The 21,241-nt window shown below is 42.4% G+C and overlaps 1 protein-coding gene across 1 annotated transcript; it reads left to right on the forward strand.

Annotated features, from left to right (window-relative positions):
- Positions 1-708: 708 nt before the first annotated feature.
- On the forward strand, positions 709-15,228 carry gnl3l (G protein nucleolar 3 like). The gene is made up of 15 exons (XM_014133266.3): positions 709-888; positions 993-1,033; positions 1,716-1,820; positions 1,948-2,064; positions 2,170-2,253; positions 2,431-2,566; positions 2,671-2,774; positions 2,956-3,100; positions 5,730-5,817; positions 5,901-6,078; positions 6,170-6,312; positions 6,417-6,553; positions 6,647-6,813; positions 14,765-14,939; positions 15,137-15,228. Exons 1-15 carry the CDS (start codon positions 873-875, stop codon positions 15,202-15,204), a joined length of 1,704 nt encoding a protein of 567 aa, XP_013988741.1. The 5' UTR covers positions 709-872; the 3' UTR covers positions 15,205-15,228.
- Positions 15,229-21,241: the final 6,013 nt, after the last annotated feature.

Genomic DNA, 21,241 nt, shown 5'->3' on the forward strand with positions numbered 1-21,241 from the left:
TCATATGTATATACCGCCCCTTCTTGCCTATGCCGCACATCCATCGCTCATCCATATCTACATATTCATCCCTTTACATTTGTGTGTGTAAGGTAGTCGTTGTGAATTTGTTCGATTATTTGTTAGATAAAATCGGAACTAGAAGCATAAACATTTCGCTACACTCGCATTAACTGCTAACCATGTGTATGTGACCAATAAAATGTAATTTGATTTGGATGCCAACTGCCGTTAAACTTCATCAAGAAGAAGAACAACATGGTGCTGCAATTGTGGTGGGATTCAGAGCTTCTGAGTAGTAGCAAGGATCAAGGTCTGTCACGCATGTCTCCTTTGCAGAGGCAGTGCAAATAGCTGAAGCAGTGGATGCCCTGCAGCCTGAGAATGAAGGTGTTAAAGAAGGTTCATTTCGTTGTTTGTATTGCCCAAGGGATAGATTGTACTGGCCAAACGAATAATAATAATTTAAAAAAAAAACATTACAGGGAATACTGACTAACTATGTTCCCCCCTCACAAGGCCCCAGAGCCTGTGTAGGGATCTGAGTACATTTTTGAGTAAGGCTATGCATTTTTGTTGACGTTTTTTTTAACATGAGTATGTTTTTCCCCGTTTTCACCCCACTCAGCAGGTGGCGGCAATACACCTCATAGGATGTAGTCTGCCATAAACCCCCACAGAAGAAGATGCAGAAGAAGTTTAAAAACAAGTTCGCATCGCAGACATGCGGTTTCAAGGCATATAATCTGCAGTTGCATGCGCTTCTTGTCTTTTGGGTTTGCTGAGCTTTTATTTTGAAGAGCGTTAACCTGATGTAGTGATTTGACGTCAGATCCGCGCAATCCATCACCAACCACTCCACATGTGGAATCATGTCGAAGGCCAGAAGTGCGTAAATACATAAATGTTATTTGACTTTGATAGTTTAAACATTTTATCAACATTGTAGTTAGGTTGATGTGTAACTTATTTTATTGTTCTGGCTTTTGCAGAACAAAAGCGAGCGAAAATACTTTTCCAAGGAAAACAAAAGGTATGTTTAGCTAGCCTGCTTGCTACTCAGAACGTTAGCCAGATTGTAAAGTTATAACTAACAATATGTTATTCACAGTCGAACAATTTCCAATAGATTATATTTTAGAACAGCGCGCTGCAAGCCATAATGTTGAATACAATATAATATCATTTGAATTTCACTTGCGTCGCTGGTGAGTATAGTAGTAATACACAAGAGATGCTAATTGCGGCGACTAGCTAAGTTAGCCTGTTGTAACCACATTGGACACAACAGCCAGGCAGCTGACCCCATTTTGGCGTATACTGTACAACATAGATTGCTACAACTTCACAAAACCTCAGTTTTTGACAAAAACATAGCAAATGATTTGAGAAATGTCTCTGCAGCCCAATATAATACCTTTGTCCGACTCCGTGTGAAGTAAACGGGGCGGCAGGTAGCCTAGTGGTTAGTGGTTAGATCGTTGGACTAGTAACTGAAAAGGTTACAGGAACTGTTCCTAGGCCGTCATTGAAATTAAGAATTTGTTCTTAACTGACTTACCTAGTTAAATAATGGGGGGGGGGGGAAATGACGCACTGTACACATTTTGTATACTGTAACCAACTAGTTATAGCTTAACTAACTATAGTTTAACTACTTATGTTATGTTAACGTCGGTGGCCATATCTCATTGGAGTTTTAATTTCAATTGGAGGGCAAAGATGGACAACAGACTCAAGGAGGGAAAATGCATTCAGAGCTGTCCAATGCACGCCATTCCAAAGAGTATGGAAAACCAGAAGAAGTCCGGAAGAAAAGGGTGAACCATGATATACATTTATTTTTATTACAACTGTTAATTTATGTCATGACAATAGCACAATTCTTCTGGTTTGGCAAATGATTTATAGGTATTTAAAATATGTTGCTCTCTTTGCCATGGTCAGCTTCAGGAGCTCCAAGAAAAGCAGAGGTTGTCAAGAGAACAGGAGCAGATGAAGAGGAGAAGTCTGGACAGTTTTCAGAGAGATATTCTAGAGCGACAAAGAGAGTTTGAGCAGAGGGTAATTTAACTCGTGTAGGTTATAGAAAGAGCAGCTCTCCCAATGCTGTTTTTTACATTAAATGAGAAAGCTTGTCATGAGTGTTTTTGTGTTCTCTGATTGCAGGAAACTGAGATGCAGAGTTTAGAGAAGCATGTCAATTTTGAAAATGAGAATTCAAGAAAGGCGTACTACAGGGAATTCAAAAAGGTAACTTTTCTTAATCGAGTACAATTGTCTGTGAGTGTGCACAGTAGCACGTGTGTAACAACTTGCAGTATTGCACTTGAGTGATACCCATTTATTTACATTACATTTCTGTACCTGTGTGTAGTGCTTACAAGTTATAGTATAACAATGTGTTGTATTCCCTGTTCTGTATAAAAGGTGGTTGAGGCCTCTGATGTGATTCTGGAGGTTCTGGATGCCCGTGACCCTCTTGGCTGCCGTTGTCCTCAGGTGGAGCAGGCTGTCATTCAGAGCGGCACTGACAAGAAAATAGTCCTCGTGCTTAACAAGATTGGTGAGTGTGTGAGAGATTCATTAATATGCATAGTTTTATACATTAGAAAGCATGGTGCCATATTATCTTTAACTGACAAACATGTCTTTCCACTGTACTCTTAGACCTGGTGTCCAAGGAGATTGTGGAGAAATGGATCAAGTACCTTCGCAATGAATTTCCCACTGTGGCTTTCAAAGCCTCAACGCAACAACAGAACAAGAATTTGGTGAGTCAGACTATTCAGAACTATGTAGAACATGGACAGGATAGTTTAACGAAATCAATTTAAGTTACATAAAATATTTGTTTTTTACTGTTAAGCAATAAGGACCTATGTACTAGATGAAAACTGAATAAACTTTTTTCAGTTAGGATCTAGTAACTATACTTATGTTTTCTATTTGCAGAAGCGAAGCAATGTACCTGTTACCCAGGCCACCGCTGAGCTCCTAGGTAGCAGTGCCTGTGTGGGTGCGGAATGCCTGATGAAACTTTTGGGGAACTACTGCCGAAACCTGGACATTAAGACAGCCATCACTGTTGGTGTGGTTGGTGGGTACATTTTAAATGTACATTTGAGTCATTTAACAGACGCTGTTATCCAGAGCTTCTTCAAATCAAAATGTATTTGTCACATGCGCCGAATACAACCGGTGTAGACCTTACAGTGAAATGCTTACTTAAACCAACAATGCAGTTTTAAGAAAATACCTGCCAAAAAGTAAGAGAATTATAACAAATCCTTAAAGAGCAGCAGTAAATAACAATAGCGGGGCTATATACAGGGGGTACCGGTACAGAGGCACCGGTATTGAGGTAATATGTACATGTAGGTAGAGTTATTAAAGTGACTATGCATAGATAATATACAGAGTAGCAGCAGTGTAGAAGGGTGGGGGGTCAATGCAAATAGTCTGGGTAGCCATTTGATTAGCTTAGGGGTAGAAGCTGTTTAGAAGCCTCTTGGACCTAGACTTGGCACTCGGGTACCGCTTGCCGTGCGTTAGCAGAGAGAACAGTCTTTGACTAGGGTGGCTGGAGTCTTTGACAAAATATTTAAGGCCTTCTACTGACACTGCCTGGTATAGAGGTCCTGAATGGCAGGAATCTTGGCCCCGGTGATGTACTGGGCCATACACACTACCCTGTGTAGTAGAGGTCGACCGATTAATTAGGGCCGATTTCAAGTTTTACCGACAATTTTGAATCCCACCGCACCTTCTCCGCTATGCAATCTGGTTTCAGAGCTAGTCATGGGTGCACCTCAGCCACACTCAATGTCCTAAACGATATCGTAACCGCCATCGATAAGAAACAATACTGTGCTGCTGTATTCATTGACCTGGCCAAGGCTTTCGACTCTGTCAATCACCACATCCTCATCGGCAGACTCAATAGTCTTGGTTTCTCAAATGATTGCCTCGCCTGGTCCACCAACTACTTCTCTGATAGGGTTCAATTCTTGGGCCAACTCTTTTCTCTGTATACATCAATGATGTCGCTCTTGCTGCTTGTGAGTCTCTGATCCACCTCTACGCAGACGACACCATTCTGTATACTTTTGGCCCTTCTTTGGACACTGTTAACAACCCTCCAGACGAGCTTCAATGCCATACAACTCTCCTTCCGTGGCCTCCAACTGCTCTTAAATACAAGTAAAAGTAAATGCATGCTCTTCAACCGATCGCTGCCCGCACCTGCCTGCCCGTCCAGCATCACTACTCTGGACGGTTCTTACTTAGAATATGTGGACAACTACAAATACCTAGGTGTCTGGTTAGACTGTAAGCTCTCCTTCCAGACTCACATCAAACATCTCCAATCCAAAGTTAAATCTAGAATTGGCTTCCTATTTCGCAACAAAGCATCCTTCACTCATGCTGCCAAACATACCCCTTGTAAAGCTGACCATCCTACCGATCCTCAACTTCGGGGATGTCATTTACAAAATAGCCTCTAATACCCTACTCAATAAACTGGATGCAGTCTATCACAGTGCCATCCGTTTTGTCACCAAAGCCCCATATACTACCCACCACTGCGACCTGTACGCTCTCGTTGGCTGGCCCTCGCTTCATACTCGTCGCCAAACCCACTGGCTCCAGGTCGTCTACAAGACCCTGCTAGGTAAAGTCCCCCCTTATCTCAGCTCACTGGTCACCGTAGCAGCACCCACCAATAGCACGCGCTCCAGCAGGTATATCTCTTTGACCAGCCTTTCAAAGCATTTCATGGCTACAGACGTGAGTGCTATGGGTCGGTAGTCATTTAGGCAGGCAAACTTCGTGTTCTTGGGCACAGGGACTATGGTGGTCTGCTAGAAACGTGCTGGTATTACAGACTCAGACAGGGAGAGGTTGAAAATGTCAGTGAAGACACTTGCCAGTTGGTCTGCGCATGCTCGGCGTACACATCCTAATAATCCGTCTGGCCCTGCAGCCTTGTGAATGTTGACCTCTTTAAAGGTCTTACATCGCCTGCGGAGAGCGTGATCACACAGTCGTCCGGGAACAACTGACGCTCTCGTGCATGTTTCGGTGTTACTTGCCTCGAAACGAGCATAGAAGTTATTTAGCTCGTCTGGTAGGCTCGTGTCACTGGGCAGCTCTCGGATATGCTTTCCTTTGTAGTCTGTAATAGTTTGCAAGCCCTGCCACATCCGACGATTCGATTTTAGTCCTGTATTGACGCTTTGCCTGTTTGATGGTTCGTCAGAGGGCATAGCGGGATTTCTTATAAGCTTCCAGGTTAGAGTCCCGGTCCTTGAAAGCGGCAGTTCTACCCTTTAGCTCAGTGCGAATGTTGCCTGTAAATCCATGGCTTCTGGTTGGGGTATGTACGTGCAGTCAATGTGATGACAAAGTCCTCGATGCACTTTATTGATACAGAAGCAATTAGGGTTCAGTGCCTTGCTCAACTGCACATTGACCGATTTTTTTTTTTTTTAAATATATTTTTATTATTATTTTAAATTTTTATTTATTAAAAAAAATAAACACCTAGTCGGCTCAGGGATTCGAACCAGCAAACTTTCACTTACTTGCCCAACGCGCCAAACCTCTAGGCTACCTGCTCAATCTTCACACAATTTCGAAGGATCATTGCCACGTCATTCCAGACTTTTCAAACTGGGCAAAGGTTTGAAGTTATGCAATATTTTGGATGGTTTTCTTTTTTTCAGGCTTTCCCAATGTTGGAAAGAGTAGTCTGATAAACAGTTTGAAGCGGGCACGTGCATGCAATGTTGGAGCCACACCTGGTGTAACCAAGTAAGTATAAAACTTTTGGCTTTATTTATGTCTAGGCCTACATGTTCTTCCCTTGCTTGACTGACCTGTATGATGGCTTTTAGGTGCCTTCAGGAAATACACTTGGACAAGCACATCAAGCTTTTAGATTGTCCTGGCATTGTAATGGCAACCTCGACGACTGACGCGGCCATGATCCTTCGGAATTGTGTAAAGATTGAGCAGCTTGTAGACCCTCTACCTCCAGTCGAAGCCATCTTAAGACGCTGCAATAAGACACAGGTATCCAAAGATTATTTTAAAGGCACATTCACTGCAATGATGTGACAAATGTTTCGTCCATGTCATATTATTTCATTTAATTTTTCAATAGATCATGGAACACTATGGTGTTCCAGACTTCCACACAGCTCTCGAGTTCCTGGCTTTGTTGGCGCACCGACAGGGCAAGTTGAGGAAGGGAGGAGTGCCTGATAATGACAAGGCGGCAAAGAGTGTCCTAATGGACTGGACAGGGTGGGTGCAAACTGCAAAAACATTTATTACATCTGAGGTTTTCAAAGCAACACCGTCCCTACCTAATAATGTCCCATTATTCTGTTTAATTTACGGTCATGTAGGGGTAGGATCAGCTACTTTACACACCCTCCGGAGACGCACACTCTTCCCACTCATATCAGTGCTGAGATTGTGGCAGAGATGGGCAAAGCTTTCGACTGGGAGGAACTAGAGAAGGGAAACCAGGAAGTGCTAGCTGGTAGGATACACGCACACATTTGACAGTTACCTAGTAATTGAAAAGTATGTTTGGATAAAAAGAGTTTGTGCTAAATGTTTGTTTTTCTTGTAGTGTCGTCTTGCACTGATGTCCAAATGGGTTTCTGCATGGCAACTGCTGGGATGACTCAGGGTGGTCAAGAAGAACCACCTTGTGACCTGGAAATGGAAGGTGGAGCTTTGGATGAGGTTGAGTCCAAGGATGAAACTGAACCCATGGATGATGATCAGGACCCTGAGGTATTGCAGTGCTTTTACTTGACAAGTTAAACGGATTCTGTGGTACTTTTTAGACATTTTTAGTTCTTAACTCTTGTGTGGTGATCATGTTTTTGTTATTCACCTAATGTTTGTGGGTCTGGTGGACCCACTACATTATTGGGTTTTTAAAACAGTGCTGTAATCATTTATTTAAAAATACTTAGATGTTGACTTATCAATTACAAGCAATATAGACAGCATAGATGGTTAATATTTACCTCTGCTAGATCACATTTATCACTAAAAGCGCAATTAATTTTTTTATTGATCAAATGTTATTTTTGTAAACAAATCAATTATAATCAAGACATGGGTAGAAAAATCATGTTTATCTTGAACAATTATAAATCAAACAAGGTTTTCATCACTTGATGTTTATTGGTTTGAACTGAACAATTTGGAAGGACAAATTTTACATACTGTATTTTATGGAAATTATAAATGAGCCCCATTGAACACACATTAAGGTCGGTCTACACACCACATGAGGGACAGAGTTCTACTGTGTGTGTGTTGCAAATGTATTTCTTGCACTTGATGCATGTGTACTTTGTCTTCCTGTCCTTCTTGGGTCCACACACATCGCAGAGCTTCTTGTTGCTACCAGCTGCAACCTAGAATGATGAAAACACTTAGTTCAGGAATTTTACTAACGTCTCACACACTCACTCACATACATAGTCACATGCATAGTTACAGCAGGCCAAGGTAGGAGAGTCAGACACACACATTCAACAACATCACTCACACTTACTTCCGGTATTGGCTTTGTTGGTTCTGTGAGACGGACTGATGGGTGATAAGCATCCTCCTCCTGAATCCCCCTCACGATGGCTGCATAAGCTGGGGTCCTTGATCTGCTGCTGCCTCTGGATTTGAGGTCTTGCCAATGCCTTGCCCAGCTCCTCTAGAAAGAGCCGTCTCCTCCGGAGCTTCCATCTGTTCCAATCTGGGTTCAACGCCATCCAGATGACAAACGTGTTCTAAGCCAAGATGTTGAAGAATATCACAGCTGTAGCCAGTCACCAGCTTGTCTAAATTGTCCTCCCCTCCTTTTGTGGCAATGTAATCCACTATGATTTGTGGTTTTTGATGTTCCTGGCCACAGATTCTCCCATCCCTATGCAGCGTACTCATGAGTACCACCTTTTTGCCTGCCTTTGGCATGTAGGAGACTAGGGACGTGTCGGCCGTGAACACCAACTTAGAGGAATTGATAGGCCTGTTTTGTGTATTCAACAGCTGAGGTGGAAGCTTTGGCTTGTTTTTTTTTCATACTGTTCCTACCATCGTCAGGTGCTCCAGTCCCAGCTTGTGCGAAGTAAAAAAAAAAAAAAAAAAAAGTTTGAAAATGTGATGTTGTGGCCACGGAGTCCCTGTGTCAGTTTCAGGACAACCTGCATCCCCTGATTCTTCTCAGGGGCTCCTCTGTCTGGCTTCCTTGTTTACACTTGCATGTTCCACGCATATGATGAAGCAGCATCATTGGCAGCCCGGATCTTGATTCCATATTTTGTGGGTTTATACAGTATGTACTGCCTGAAGGGGCAGCGGCCCCTAAATGGCATAAGCTGCTCATCAACAGTAATGTTGGGCTCAGGGTTGTAAAACAAGGGAAGGCGGTCCACTCACTTGTCCCACACTAACCTGATTGCAGCTAGCTTCTCTCTCTGCCGCCGAGTTGGTCTGGCGTCTCGGATAATAAGCGGATAATCCTGGAAATAATGTGGACGTTTTCCAGAGACATCGTTGCACTGAAAAGTTCTCTGCCAGTTTCTGCATCACACAGGGATTCTCTCCATTGTATCTGAAAACACCAGCAAGGATATGAACCCCAAAGTATGAATGTAAATGAGTTGGGTCCATCTCCTTTCATCTCTCTCCAAAAAACACGCCTTCTCTCCAAATTAGTGCCATCCAGAATGGTTTTCTGGATGGTGTCTGGGATGACCAGTTCAAAATACTTTATATCCTGCACATAAGTAACCGCCATCCGCGTCGGCCCTGGTTGCATCCTTATCACATTGGCAGCCATGCGGGGTGTCTCATTACTTGGGTAAGAAGACCATTCAGTTTCACAATTTTTTTGACATCAAAATTTCTCCTACTGGGTCAATCTCAACCTCTTCTTTCAAATCACTGTCAGACTCTGAATTGACAGAGACATGATCCTCAAATTCTGAAAATTCTTTGTTTTCCAACGTGTCTTCTCTCTGCAAAAAAAATTATTTCTAATGCTCTCTGAGCAGAGATTATTTTTGCCATACTGATTGATTGTGGTAAGGAGCCACACATGCAAAGCTATTTGTTGTGTCCCTCCCCTAATGTATACCTGGATGGGTTAGGGTGTGGGAAAATACAGCTTTTTTACAATGTGTTGTAATAACATTTTGCAGGTTTCCGCAAGACATGAGTTTCACACACTACAAAGGGTAAAGAGTGTGAGAAAAGCGGGAGACAGACAGGTTATTGGTGCTATGTTGAAACAGCAGCCCCAGGGAGGAGTAAGGCAAACAACAAACCATTTTGAATAAGTTTTACTTGATTTCACCAACACACACTTTTCCACACTTTTTTTATTAACCTCTGGTCCAGTGGACTCTGAACACCACATACAGTACCAGTCAAAAGTTTGGACACGCCTACTCATTCAAGGGTTTTTCTTTATTTTTACTATTTTCTACATTGTAGAATAATAGTGAAGACATCAACTATGAAATAACACATGGAATCATGTAGTAACCAAAAAAGTGTTACATCAAAATATATTTTATGGTCATCAAAGTAGCCACCCTTTGCCTTGATGACAGCTTTGCACACTCTTGGCATTCTCTCAACCAGCTTCACCTGGAATGCTTTTCCAACAGTCTTGAAGGAGTTCCCACATATGCTGAGCACTTGTTGGCTGCTTTTCCTTCACTCTGTGGTCCAACTCATCCCAAACCATCTCAATTGGGTTGAGGTCGGGTGACTATGGAGGCCAGGTCATCTGATGCAGCACTCCATCACTCTCCTTCTTGGTCAAATAGCCCTTACACAGCCTGTAGATGTGTTGGGTCATTATCCTGTTGAAAAACAAATGATAGTCCCACTAAGCGCAAACCAGATGAGATGGTGAATTGCTGGAGAATGCTGTGGTAGACATGCTGGCTAAGTGTGCCTTGAATTCTAAATAAATCAGTGTCACCAGCAAAGCACCATCACACCACCACCTCCATGCTTCACGGTGGGAACAACACATGCGGAGATCATCCGTTCACCGACTCAGCGTCTCAAAGACACAGCGGTTGGAACCAAAAATCTCATTTTGAAAGATTTCCACCGGTCTAATGTCCATTGCTCGTGTTTCTTAGCCCAAGCACGTCTCTTCTTCTTTTAGGTGGCCTTTAGTAGTGGTTTCTTTGCAGCAGTTTGACCATGAAGGCCTGACTCACACAGTCTCCTCTGAACAGTTGATGTTGAGATGTCTGTTACTTTACTCTGAAGCATTTATTTGGGCTGCAATTTCTGAGGCTGGTAACTAATGAACTGCAGCAGAGAACTCTGGTCTGCCTTTCATGTGGCGATCCTCATGAGAGCCAGTTTCATCATAGCACTTGATGGTTTTTGCGACTGCACTTGAATAAACTTGAAGTTTTCTGTTTTGACTGAACTTCATCTCTTAAAGTAATGATGGACTGTTGTTTCTCTTTGCTTATTTGAGCTGTTTTTAATATGGATTTGGTATTTTACCAAATAGGGTTATCTTCTGTATACCACCCCTACCTTGTCACAACAACTGATTGGCTCAAATGCATGCAGTAGGAAAGAAATTCCACAAATGTCTTTTTAACAAGGCACACCTGTTAATTGAAATGCATTCCAGGTGACTACCTCATGAAGCTGGTTGAGAGAATGCCAAGAGTGTGCAAAGCTGTCATCAAGGCAATGGGTGGTAACTTTGAAGAATCTAAAATATGTTTTCATTTTCGTTACTACATGATACCATATGTGCTATTTCATAGTTTTTAATCTCTTGACTATTATTCTACAATGTAGAAAATAGTAAAAATAAAGAACCCCTGGAATGAGTAGGTGTCAACTTTTGACTGGTACTGTATGTAATATGCACTCAATAGATTTGTTATTTCACATGTTCTTCACAGAAAATGAGCCAAGGCCAATGTGACTCGGGTTGAAAAATTAATTACTTGTATAATTTTTCTTTTAGTAAACATTGAAAATGGGTCCCACAGACCCGAACGCCAGGCAAGGGTTAAAGTAGCATTTGAGCCGAAAGTCATATGCCGATATGTGCACCACATCATTGCTCTCTCTCGCTCTGCTGTGGGTGCATCATGTGCATCTTGCTTGCTGTCACTCATATGGCGAGGGGCTGAAGCTCATTGGCTAATTGAACAATTGAGGGGAAATGTATGGCACAGCACAGCTTCCAGAAAATCACTAGCTTTCAAATGAGGGATTTTGTGGCCAATTGAGGTAAAACAGTAATTCTGCTCATAGATTATGCATGTATGAAGTACAGTCGTGGCCAAAAGTTGAGAATGACACACATATTAATTTCCACAGTCTGCTGCCTCAGTGTCTTTAGATATTTTTGTCAGATGTTACTATGGAATACTGAAGTATAATTACAATCATTTCATAAGTGTCAAAGGCTTTTATTGACAATTACATGAAGTTGACGCAAAGAGTCAATATTTGCAGTGCTGACCCTTCTTTTTCAAGACCTCTGCAATCCGCCCTGGCATGCTGTCAATTAACTTCTGGGCCACATCCTGACTGATGGCAGCCCATTCTTGCATAATCAATGCTTGGAGTTTGTCAGAATTTGTGGGTTTTTGTTTGTCTACCTGCCTCTTGAGGATTTGACCACAAGTTCTCAATGGGATTAAGGTCTGGGGAGTTTCCTGGCCATGGACCCAAAATATTGATGTTTTGTTCCCCGAGCCACTTAGTTATCACTTTTGCCTTATGGCAAGGTGCTCCATCATGCTGGAAAAGGCATTGTTTGTCACCAAACTGTTCCTGGATGGTTGGGAGAAGTTGCTCTCGATGGATGTGTTGGTACCATTCTTTATTCATGGCTGTGTTCTTAGGCAAAATTGTGAGTGAGCCCATGTCCTTGGCTGAGAAGCAACCCCACACATGAATGGTCTCAGGATGCTTTACTGTTGGCATGACATAGGACTGATGGTAGCGCTCACCTTGTCTTCTCCGGACAAGCTTTTTTCCCGGATGCCCCAAACAATCTAAAAAGGTGATTCAGAGAAAATGACTTTACCACAGTTCTCAGCAGTCCAATCCCTGTACCTTTTGCAGAATATCAGTCTCTCCCCGATGTTTTTCCTGGAGAGAAGTGGCTTCTTTGCTGCCCTTCTTGACACCAGGCCATCCTGATGCACTAGCACCTGCCTGCTGCAATTCCTGAGCAAGCTCTGTACTGGTGGTGCCCCGAATCCCGCAGCTGAATCAAGTTTAGGAGACGGTCCTGGCGCTTGCTGGACTTTTTTGGGCGCCCTGAAGCCTTCACAACAATTGAACCGTTCTCCTTGAATTTCTTGATGATCCAATAATTGGTTTATTTAGGTGCAATCTTACTGGCATCAATATCCTTGCCTGTGAGGCCCTTTTTGTGCAAAGCAATGACGACGGCATGCGTTTCCTTGCAGGTAACCATGATTGACAGAAGAACAATGATTCCAAGTACCACCCTCCTTTTGAAGCTTCCAGTCTGTTATTCAAACTCAATCAGCATGACAGAGTGATCTCCAGCCTTGTCCTCATCGACACTCACACCTGTGTTAACGAGAGAATTACTGACATGATGTCAACTGGTCCTTTTGTGGCAGGGCTGAAATGCAGTGGGAAATGTTTTTTGGGGGGATTCAGTTCATTTGCATGGCAAAGAGGGACTTTGCAATTCATCTGATCACTCTTCCTAACATTCTGGAGTATATGCAAATTGCCATCATACAAACTGAGGCAGCAGACTTTGAAAATTAATATTTGTGTAATTCTCAACTTTTTGCCACGACTGTACACATTGACACATCCATCCCAAAGCTGGGGGAAAGAAAAATATATATATGTATATACACTGCTCAAAAAAATAAAGGGAACACTTAAACAACACAATGAAACTCCAAGTCAATCACACTTCTGTGAGATCAAACTGTCCACTTAGGAAGCAACACTGATTGACAATAAATTTCACATGCTGTTGTGCAAATGGAATAGACAACAGGTGGAAATTATAGGCAATTAGCAAGACACCCCCAATAAAGGACTGGTTCTGCAGGTGGGGACCACAGACCACTTCTCAGTTCCTATGCTTCCTGGCTGATGTTTTGGTCACTTTTGAATGCTGGTGGTGCTTTCACTCTAGTGGTAGCATGAGACAAAGTCTACAACCCACACAAGTGGCTCAGGTAGTGCAGCTCATCCAGGATGGCACATCAATGCGAGCTGTGGCAAGGTTTGCTGTGTCTGTCAGCGTAGTGTCCAGAGCATGGAGGCGCTACCAGGAGACAGGCCAGTACATCAGGAGACGTGGAGGAGGCCGTAGGAGGGCAACAACCCAGCAGCAGGACCGCTACCTCCGCCTTTGTGCAAGGAGGAGCAGGAGAAGCACTGCCAGAGCCCTGCAAAATGACCTCCAGCAGGCCACAAATGTGCATGTGTCTGCTCAAACGGTCAGAAACAGACTCCATGAGGGTGGTATGACGGCCCGACGTCCACAGGTGGGGGTTGTGCTTACAGCCCAGCACCGTGCAGGACGTTTGGCATTTGCCAGAGAAGACCAAGATTGGCAAATTTGCCACTGGCGCCCTGTGCTCTTCACAGATGACAGCAGGTTCACACTGAGCACGTGACAGAGTCTGGAGACGCCGTGGATAACGTTCTGCTGCCTGCAACATCCTCCAGCATGACCGGTTTGGCGGTGGGTCAGTCATGGTGTGGGGTGGCATTTCTTTGGGGGGCCGCACAGCCCTCCATGTGCTCGCCAGAGGTAGCCTGACTGCCATTAGGTACCGAGATGAGATCCTCAGACCCCTTGTGAGACCATATGCTGGTGCGGTTGGCCCTGGGTTCCTCCTAATGCAAGACAATGCTAGACCTCATGTGGCTGGAGTGTGTCAGCAGTTCCTGCAAGAGGAAGGCATTGATGCTATGGACTGGCCCGCCCGTTCCCCAGACCTGAATCCAATTGAGCACATCTGGGACATCATGTCTCACTCCATCCACCAACGCCACGTTGCGCCACAGACTGTCCAGGAGTTGGCGGATGCTTTAGTCCAGGTCTGGGAGGAGATCCCTCAGGAGACCATCCGCCACCTCATCAGGAGCATGCCCAGGCATTGTAGGGAGGTCATACAGGCACGTGGAGGCCACACACACTACTGAGCCTCATTTTGACTTGTTTTAAGGACATTACATCAAAGTTGGATCAGCCTGTAGTGTGGTTTTCCACTTTAATTTTGAGTGTGACTCCAAATCCAGACCACCATGGGTTGATAAATTGGATTTCCATTGATTATTTTCTTGTGATTTTGTTGTCAGCACATTCAACTATGTAAAGAAAAAAGTATTTAATAAGATTATTTCTTTCATTCAGATCTAGGATGTGTTGTTTAAGTGTTCCCTTTATTTTTTTGAGCTTAGTACTTAGTAGTTGCTAAAGTCCCTGAGGCAACTCCCCATTTTCATGCCTACTGAACACAACCCAGATGATACCACTTTTACAGTGGTATTATGACTTGTGCTGGGTTCCACTTAAATGCAATTCATCAAAGGACTTTCATCTTAAAACAGTGTACAAAACATTTGAGTACACCTGCTCTTTCCATGACATACTGACCAGGGGAATCCAATATTAGGAACGTGGTGTCAGTGTTTTGTAAATCTTGTCTATTTTATTTAACACTAGTTTGGACCTATGACTGTGGAGATAAAAGCACCAAGGCCAAAGACTGGTGGTTCAGTTGATGCTGCTGCCCCCAGGACCCTCGATTTAAAGGATATCTGGAATGTAGACCCTCTTCAGCAGGGCCAAGCACTCGTGGCTGCTGGGAAGAAGAGGAAGAAGCAACAGAAAAGATCTGGTATGTCTTATGTTTCAACATGAAAAATTTGTTGTATAAATCCTTGGTTTGTATATCACTTGACAACTATATTTTGTTACCTTGAGGTTTTTAACTTCGATATTGTTTAGGTGTTTTTGGTCTACCATTACTTCTGTAATTGATAGGTTGATCTGTGAGTTTATACAATTTCTCCATTCTCACTATTTTCTTTTCAGACAAAATTGCTACCAAACTCTCAGACAGCCTGACCACGGCGATGAACTTTGCATTTTCAGATATATGAAAAATAAAAGGTAATTTAAAACAGGGTGTTTTGTTTGTTTTTTATTTAGTTCTGTTCAGTCAATATCATCAACCTTATTCACAACATCCCCTAGTGGTAGGCATTATGTGCAATAAAGTATATCAGCATTTACATGTCAAGACTGAGGGTGTGTTGTACCAACATAGATTAACTCTTAAACTGGGTTTAATAAAGTTTTATTTATTAATCTTGTTGCACCAAACTTGAATCCTATTTTTAAATTAATCCCACTTAAACTTAGTTAAGAAGGATTAGATTACATTTTGACTTTAAACCAGGATAAAATGTAATATTGTTGCTCCATTGTTTTAAAACTAATTTTACTAATGTTAAATTAGTAAAATCTGAACTACCATTGGAGGAGGTTTAAATTCAGCAAATATTAGTGTATGTGCTTTATTTTTGGTGTGATTAACAATTTTATCTCTGTGGTTTATGTTTGTTAAACTCAACTAGCCAGCTAACTTATTTGACAAAAAAGTGCAATTAATTTCATCCTTAGCCTGAAGTGAAAACTCACTTTGCTAACTAGCAATGACCAGTGCTGGTTTCTTTCCATAGAATTATAACATATTGCTATGGTGAATCCATTATGACACGTGTCACTAATCATAGTTTAGAGATTTAGCCTTAGATTAACAAATCTAGTTTTTAAAATTAAGCAGTTCAATTAGAAACCTAGATTTAGAAAGTCTAGGTCAAATCTAATATTTATTTAAATTACATATTTGTAGCCATGTGAACTGGAACCTCGGTGGCAAATCTAAAGTTGGTCTCTAAGGTCATGCATTTGGTCCTAATATTTCGACACACCTTTACTTGGCAATACTTTCTTCATTCTCGATTTGGAAGGAACCGGTGTCTTAACTCCGTTTTGTAGTTGCAGGTTGGATTCCGATAACGAAGGAATACTCAGAATCATATTAAATCCACTTTTTGCACCGATTGAGAAATTGTTGTTTGGGTCACTGTGACGCGCTGTCTTCCTCCTCCTAAACTCAGCAAAAAAAGAAATGTCCTCTTACTGTCAACTGCGTCTATTTTCGGCAAACTTAACGTGTAAATATTTGTATGAGCATAACAAGATTCAACAACTGAGACATAAACTGAAGAAATTCCACACACATGTGACTAACAGAAATGGAATAATGTGTCCCTGAACAAAGGGGGGGTCAAAATAAAAAATAACAGTCAGTATCTGGTGTGGCCACCAGCTGCATTAAGTACTGCAGTGCATCTCCTCCTCATGGACTGCACCAGATTTGCCAGTTCTTGCTGTGAGATGTTACCCCATTCTTCTACCAAGGCACCTGCAAGTTCCCGGACATTTCTGGGGGGAATGGCCTTAGCCCACACACACTGATCAAACAGGTCCCAGAAGTACTCAATGGAATTGAGATCCGGGCTCTTTGCCTGCCATGGCAGAACACTAACATTCCTGTCTTGCAGGAAATCACACACAGAATGAGCAGTATGGCTGGTGGAATTGTCATGCTGGAGGGTCATGTTTCATGAGGGAGGAGGATGTCTTCCCTGTAACGCACAGCATTGAGATTGCCTGCAATGATGACAAGCTCAGTCCGATGAAGCTGGGACACACCGTCCCAGATCATGACGGACCCTCCACCTCCAAATCAGTCCCGCTCCAGAGTACAGGCCTCGGTGTAACGCTCATTCCTTCGACGATAAACGCGAATCAGACCATCACCCCTGGTGAGACAAAACCGCAACTCGTCAGTGAAGAGCACTTTTTGCCAGTCCTCTCTGGTCCAGTTACGTTGGGTTTGTGCCCATAGGCGACGTTGTTGCCGGTGATGTCTGGTGAGGACCTTCCTTACAACAGGCCTAGAAGCCCTGTCCAGCCTCTCTCAGCCTATTGCGGACAGTCTGAGCACTGATGGACGGATTGTGCGTTCCTGGTGTAACTCAGGCAGTTACTGTTGCCATCCTCCACCTGTCCCGCTGGTGTGATGTTCGGCTGTATCGATCCTGTGCAGGTGTTGTTACACGTGGTCTGCCACTGCGAGGACGTTCAGCTGTCCATCCTGTCTCCCTGTAGCACTGTCTTAGGCGTCTCACAGTACGGACATTGCAGTTTATTGCCCTGGCCACATCTGCAGTCCTCATGCCTCATTGCAGCATGCTTAAGGCACGTTCAAGCAGATGAGCAGGGACTCTTGGCATCTTTCTTTTGGTGTTTTTCATAGTCAGTAGAAAGGCCTCTTTAGTGTCCTAAGTTTTCAGAACTGTGACCTTTATTGCCTACCGTCTGTAAGCTGTTAGTGTCTTAACGACCATTCCACAGGTGCATGCTCATGAATTGTTTATGGTTCATTGAACAATCATGGGAAAGTGTTTAAACCCTTTACAATGAAGATCTGTGAAGTTATTTGGATTTTTACCTATTGTCTTTGAAAGACAGGGTCCTGGAAAAGGGACATTTCTTTTTTTGCTGAGTTTAGTTATTGTAGATGTATAGAGGGAAATTGTGCTTTTTAAACTAAATATGTTGCGAAAGGTATTTTGTTGAAAGTGGTCTAAGAGTTGTCACTTTCATCATGATTTTCAAATGGTTTGTGTAAGAATTTAACAAGCATATGAAACATCCTTCCTCCCAATAAAATTCCTATGTGAGAATTGAGAGGTACCAAAAATATTTCTTTACTATGCTGGCATGGAATTGCCCAAATGTACGATATGCTCTGGCTTTTGTATGCCCTGACTGTATACCTCAACCTAAGATAAAAAGCACTGCAATTTAGAATAATGAACAAAATTATATTTCCAACACCTCGATGAACCAGCAGAGTAAGTTGAAATGGGATTTTGTTCAACATTCTGACTTGCTGGGCTCCTTATTGTAGACGCAAGATAGGTAGCAGCTGTCTGTCTGAGGAGAATCCGACTACACTGCATGCACAATTGTTAGGCAAATTGTATTCCTCGGGATTAATTTTATTGAACAGACACAATGCTCTCAGTCAATCCAAAATGTTATTGAAACTCAAACCTGAATGTTTTACAAAGGAAAAGTGAGTTTTGTCTTTCTCAGGGAAATATGTGTGCAGAATTATTAGGCAACTAAATTACAAAAATAATTTCTCTCAACTCACTTGTTTATTCTCAATTTTTAGAGTGAGTGTAACAGATAAGTAACACAAAATGACAATTATATAACATTTTTGCCCTTTAAAAAATATTCAGTGACCAATATAGCCACCCTTATTTTCAATAACTGCCATGAGCCTTCCATCCATGGAGTCTGTCAGTTTCTTGATCTGTTCACGATCAATTTTCGCAGAAGCAGCAACCACAGCCTCCCAAATGCTGTTCAAAAAGGTGTATTGTCTTCCATCACTGTAAATCTCACGTTTGAGAAGGCCCCACAAGTTCTCAATGGGATTTAAGTCGGGTGAGGAAGGGGGCCAGGTCATTAATCAGGCATCTTTGAGGCCCTTGCTGGCTAGCCAAGCAGTGGAGTACTTGGATGCATGTGATGGAGCATTGTCCTGCATAAAGATCATGGCCTTCTAGAATGCTGAGGACTTCTTCCTGTACCACTGTTTGATGAAAGAATATTCCAGAAACTGGCAGTAGGTTTGGGAGTTGAGTTACAGTCCATCTTCAACCCGAAAAGGTCCAACTACCTCATCCTCAATGATAGCAGCCCATACCAGTACCCCTCCTTCACCTTGCTGGCACCTGACTCAAAGTGGTGCCCTGTGTCCATTACTGATCCAGCTACGGGCCCATCCATTTGGTCCATCAAGAGTCACTTTCATTTCATCTGTCCATAAAACCTTTGAAAAATCTGTCTTCAGGTATTTCTTTGCCCAATCTTGACACTTCAACTTGTGAATCTTATTCAGTGGTGGTCTTGTTTCAGTCTTCTTGACCTTGGCCATGTCTCTGAGCACTTGACACCTTGTACTTTTTAACACTCCAGGTAGGTTGCAGTTCTGGAATACGGTGGCACTGGAGGATAATGGGTTCCTGGTAGTTTGACGTTTAATTCTTCTCAAGTCTTTTGCAGTTAATTTGCGCCTTTTCTTCCCCATGCGTTTTTTGAACCCCAGTTGACAATTCGCAACAAAACATTTGAATGTCCGGTGGTCACGCCTCAATAGTTTAGCTATTTAAAGAGTGTCGCATCCGTCTGAAAGGCATTTTACATTTTTGGCTTTTCAGTGTCAGTTAAAAAAAAATGTGGGTCCATTTTTATCTGAGGTAATGAGGCTGCCTAATAATAGTTATTGGCATGGCCAGTTCTGAGCTTTTGCCTCCGCGGGCAAGTATCTGGAGCCAAAAAGTTACCTCATTGGACAGAAAGAGATTTAGATAACTAACCATATGAAACCTTAGAGGGGTATACTACAAAGTAGGATCAATGAGTTAGCCAGCTAACTTTAATAAACAACCAGAAATAACTATTGATTTTATGATTATACATTTTGTGTTTTGGATTGTTGAATCAGTTAGGCCATGCCCATTTCAAGCTTTAGCACACACACACACACAAATATTTAAGAAAATGTGGACGTTGGCTGGCTAACTCATTGAATCTGCTTTGTAGAATACCCATCAGCATTAGCTGGAGAGGTGAAAATGTTGACTTCTTACTGCGATGAGAGTATGGCCATATACACTGCGTGCACAATTATTAGGCAAGTGAGTATTCTGATATTTCTATTCACATTTTCGAACTCCAAACCATATAAAGTGGAATGCTTATTGGATTTAATAATTTTCAGGTGATATGTATTTGTGTAATGAGGGAGGATGTGGCTAAAGTGAATAACACCTTATATCAAGGTGTGCATAATTACAATTAGGAGCGCACTGGAGTGATGTGTATACTGGTGTTTCTGGAGACCTCTTTTGGCCTTGAATGCTTTTTTGTTGTTGCACGATTTACCAGAAACCCCAGCTCTCATTGGTATTCAACGCTGGGATGACATAGCATCAACATCTGCTCTGGCTGTGGGAGATTTGAGACAGATCTTTACTCAATTGGATTTGCTCCTCTGCTGAATCCTCTCTCTTCCTTCCTCTTTGGCCTCAAAGGTAATTGAGGAGAGGCGACGAGGAGAAGGAAAGTAGATACAAAATGCGTCATCGGACAAATTACGTGAACAGGGTGGAATACTAACGAATTGACACTCGACCACATCAGTTTCCGGGTCACGGCGGAGCGAGGCGATGGAGCGGGCGGACAACGGACTTTTTGCCAAATGAGAATAGGCAAGAAAAAGTGGATGTGATTGAAAAGGAGATGAATCAATTCCATTTACAATGTCTTCAGGACAGGTGAAATGTGATTATGGGTATAGTTATGATTGTTGTTATTTTAATGTTAGGTACATCCGGAGCCATATGGGCCAACTTTTAGAATTTTGATATTGTTCTAATTCTAGAAATTCAGTTACAAAGCATTGTTTAAATATTCCCAATGTAATGTTAACATGGCTGCCATAGAATGTTGTAGTGTCATGTAAATGCATTATAATGTTCATTTTAAACATTGTTTTATAGTATGTTTTAAAAATATTCTCCATGTAATCTATGGCGGCGGTTTGTATGGAGTTTTCCTGTACCGTCCAGTAATGGACACCAAGAAGCTATGCTTATTTCACAGTATCTGGTATATTGTCTGTAGCTACTTGTATAAAGCTATCCCAGGAACTCCAGCCATCCCAGATTGAGGACATCTCCCAAGTGCAATTGCCTGGAGATGGCCAGTGACCTTGACAGGTAGTGCTGCAGTCAGGGACTGTACAGATGACTGAGCAGGATGGAAGGAGACACTGTCACAAAGCCTATAACATGGACAACTGTTCTACTATTTATAGTCCAGCAGACAGTTCTAAATTCAGACTGCGAAATACTTTAATGCAGACTCCTGCACCTTAAAACACAAGTGCTGCCATTTCACCTCTGCACTATTACATTAATTCTTTAACATGTACAGTACCATTCAAAAGTTGACACACCTACTCATTCAAGGGTTTTTCTTAAT

Source organism: Salmo salar, chromosome 12 (assembly GCF_965601325.2).
Source record: "Salmo salar chromosome 12, fSalSal1, whole genome shotgun sequence".
Taxonomy (NCBI): Eukaryota; Metazoa; Chordata; class Actinopteri; order Salmoniformes; family Salmonidae; genus Salmo; species Salmo salar.